The sequence below is a fragment of the Aplysia californica genome, unplaced genomic scaffold (genome assembly GCF_000002075.1).
Source record: "Aplysia californica isolate F4 #8 unplaced genomic scaffold, AplCal3.0 scaffold01122, whole genome shotgun sequence".
Lineage (NCBI taxonomy): Eukaryota > Metazoa > Mollusca > Gastropoda > Aplysiida > Aplysiidae > Aplysia > Aplysia californica.
In genome coordinates this window covers 116388-118298 of record NW_004798392.1, presented here as the reverse complement: position 1 = coordinate 118298, position 1911 = coordinate 116388, and the positions used below count along the sequence as shown (strand labels likewise).

General features: G+C 41.4%; 1 protein-coding gene across 1 annotated transcript in view; it reads right to left on the bottom strand.

Annotated features, from left to right (window-relative positions):
• Window positions 1-1911, bottom strand: part of LOC101861631 (autophagy-related protein 16-1) — a 40486-nt gene that overhangs the window by 3291 nt on the left and 35284 nt on the right. Inside the window, exon 15 of the mRNA XM_005111788.3 lies at window positions 437-484. Within this exon, the coding sequence (XP_005111845.1) occupies window positions 437-484 (48 nt within the window). The remainder of the gene's footprint in view (window positions 1-436; window positions 485-1911) is intronic.

The window sequence follows — 1911 nt, the reverse complement described above, 5'->3', positions numbered from 1 at the left end:
CAGAAAGTGGAAATGAAAACAGACAACAGAACATTGCTAGAGAGCAGGAAAGGAGGTGAAAGGAGACAATTTTAGAGAAGAAAATTTTTTGGTCGCTACCCGGATTCGAACCCGGGACCTTTGAATGAGAGGCCAACACCTTAACCTCTAGGCCACGAAAGCCCCCTCATTCTCATCTCATTCACAACCAAAACAATTTACTCACTAACGATCACAGCCATCTGTAAACATAATGCTCTTGAACCTTATCCGTACGTCGAGTTTTACTATCGTATCCAAGAGATCTTCACACTAGAAGTATTCTAAAATGTAAAGAATGCAACCCTGGGGGTACAAAATTACCCCAGGGCGTATGAATAGGGTTAAAGATCCCACTTCCACTAGAATGTTTCACCTGACATGTACGGCACTGCCGCATCGACCAATGAAAACTCACCTGAACACAGCCCTCGACCAATCACAGCCAACTTTGAAGCCATCAGCACTGAAATCAGAGAGAGAGACAGGCACAGATTTAACAACTTAGGCAGATTCCTGCAAACGACTACCTCAGCCTCTCATCACACTGCATTCAGTTGTCATTTCTTTCATTATTTGTAAATTATCTAAAAATTTGGGTGGTTGGCGGCTGCTCTGGTGTGGTTTACTCCTTCTTTCCTATCAAGCATCTATCGTCCTTATCTCTCCTCCTTTTTTTTGTGTGTGTTTGTTACTCTACAGTAAGACCTCTAACCTTCACCACTTACGCGACCTTCATGCGGTGTAAGTGTTGTAAAACTCTTAATAAAACACTTACTAAAGTATCGAAATTCTTTTCAAACCACAGGGCTTTCATCAGTTGTGCTAGTTCAGTGCATTGTGAACGCGACATGTAAGAGTTAATTTTAATACAAGTTATACTGCACTTGTAACGTAATTAGGTCACATGAGTGCCGAACATTAGAGGTGTTATAAGAGAGTAGGTTTTAGAAAGAGTTTTTTATTTATTAATAGTAGAGGGTTTTACGGCGCTCGCAACTGCATAAGGTCATATGAGCGCCAAGGGGTGGGTGTCAACAGAGAAGTCTTTACAGGGAATCAAACTTACTCTGCTCACCTCTCTAGCTTCAACAGCACAAAGTCTGCTTCGACTATCAAGGCACCCCAAAAATAGCAGGTCACAAGAGAGTGACAAACATACAAAAGAAGTAGAGGAAAAAATGACAATAGTAAGGATTAGGAAAGAAAAAGCAGCAGTTCCCTGTTGCAGATCAGGCACAGTTATGAGTGTGACATGAATCAGCCCATTTACAATTCTACTGTGCTTGAACGGGAAATGTCCCCCCTATGGGAATGGCCTAAAGACACTACAGTCAGTGGCACTACCCCGCGGGGCAGAAAGAGTTTTATAGCACTAGCAACACTATGAGGTCATAATTAGTGTTGAAGATCCGACGATAGGGACGATGGAAGTTTGATAGGAATGAAGGAGCAAACCTCACCAGTGCCTCAAATATAAATACAACATAGTTTGAGTTGTTGGTTTGCAGCTAAGCTTACAGTACATATGTATACAGAGCTGCCCACCCACCAGCATCTATTTTAGTATTCAACAAATATAAATTTAGTAATCTGTCTTCAAAATTCATAAAATGTCTTCGACACTTCTAAAGTCTAAGGTTTTTCTAAGTTCAAAGTGGCACTGATCGACTACAAGGGCTCAGTGCAGAGAGGGCGTCAAAGTTAGATCTGCATGAGACATTGTGATGATCTGATCGTCCAGGTCTGGTAGTTTTTCTTCACTTTCACACCAGAGAGGTTGGCAGTGGATTTAGTTTTTACTTTTAGTAGAAGTTTTACGGCGCTCGCAACTGCAAAAGGTCATATGAGTGCCAGAAGAATAGAGCTGTTACAAGAGAGTAACAAACATAA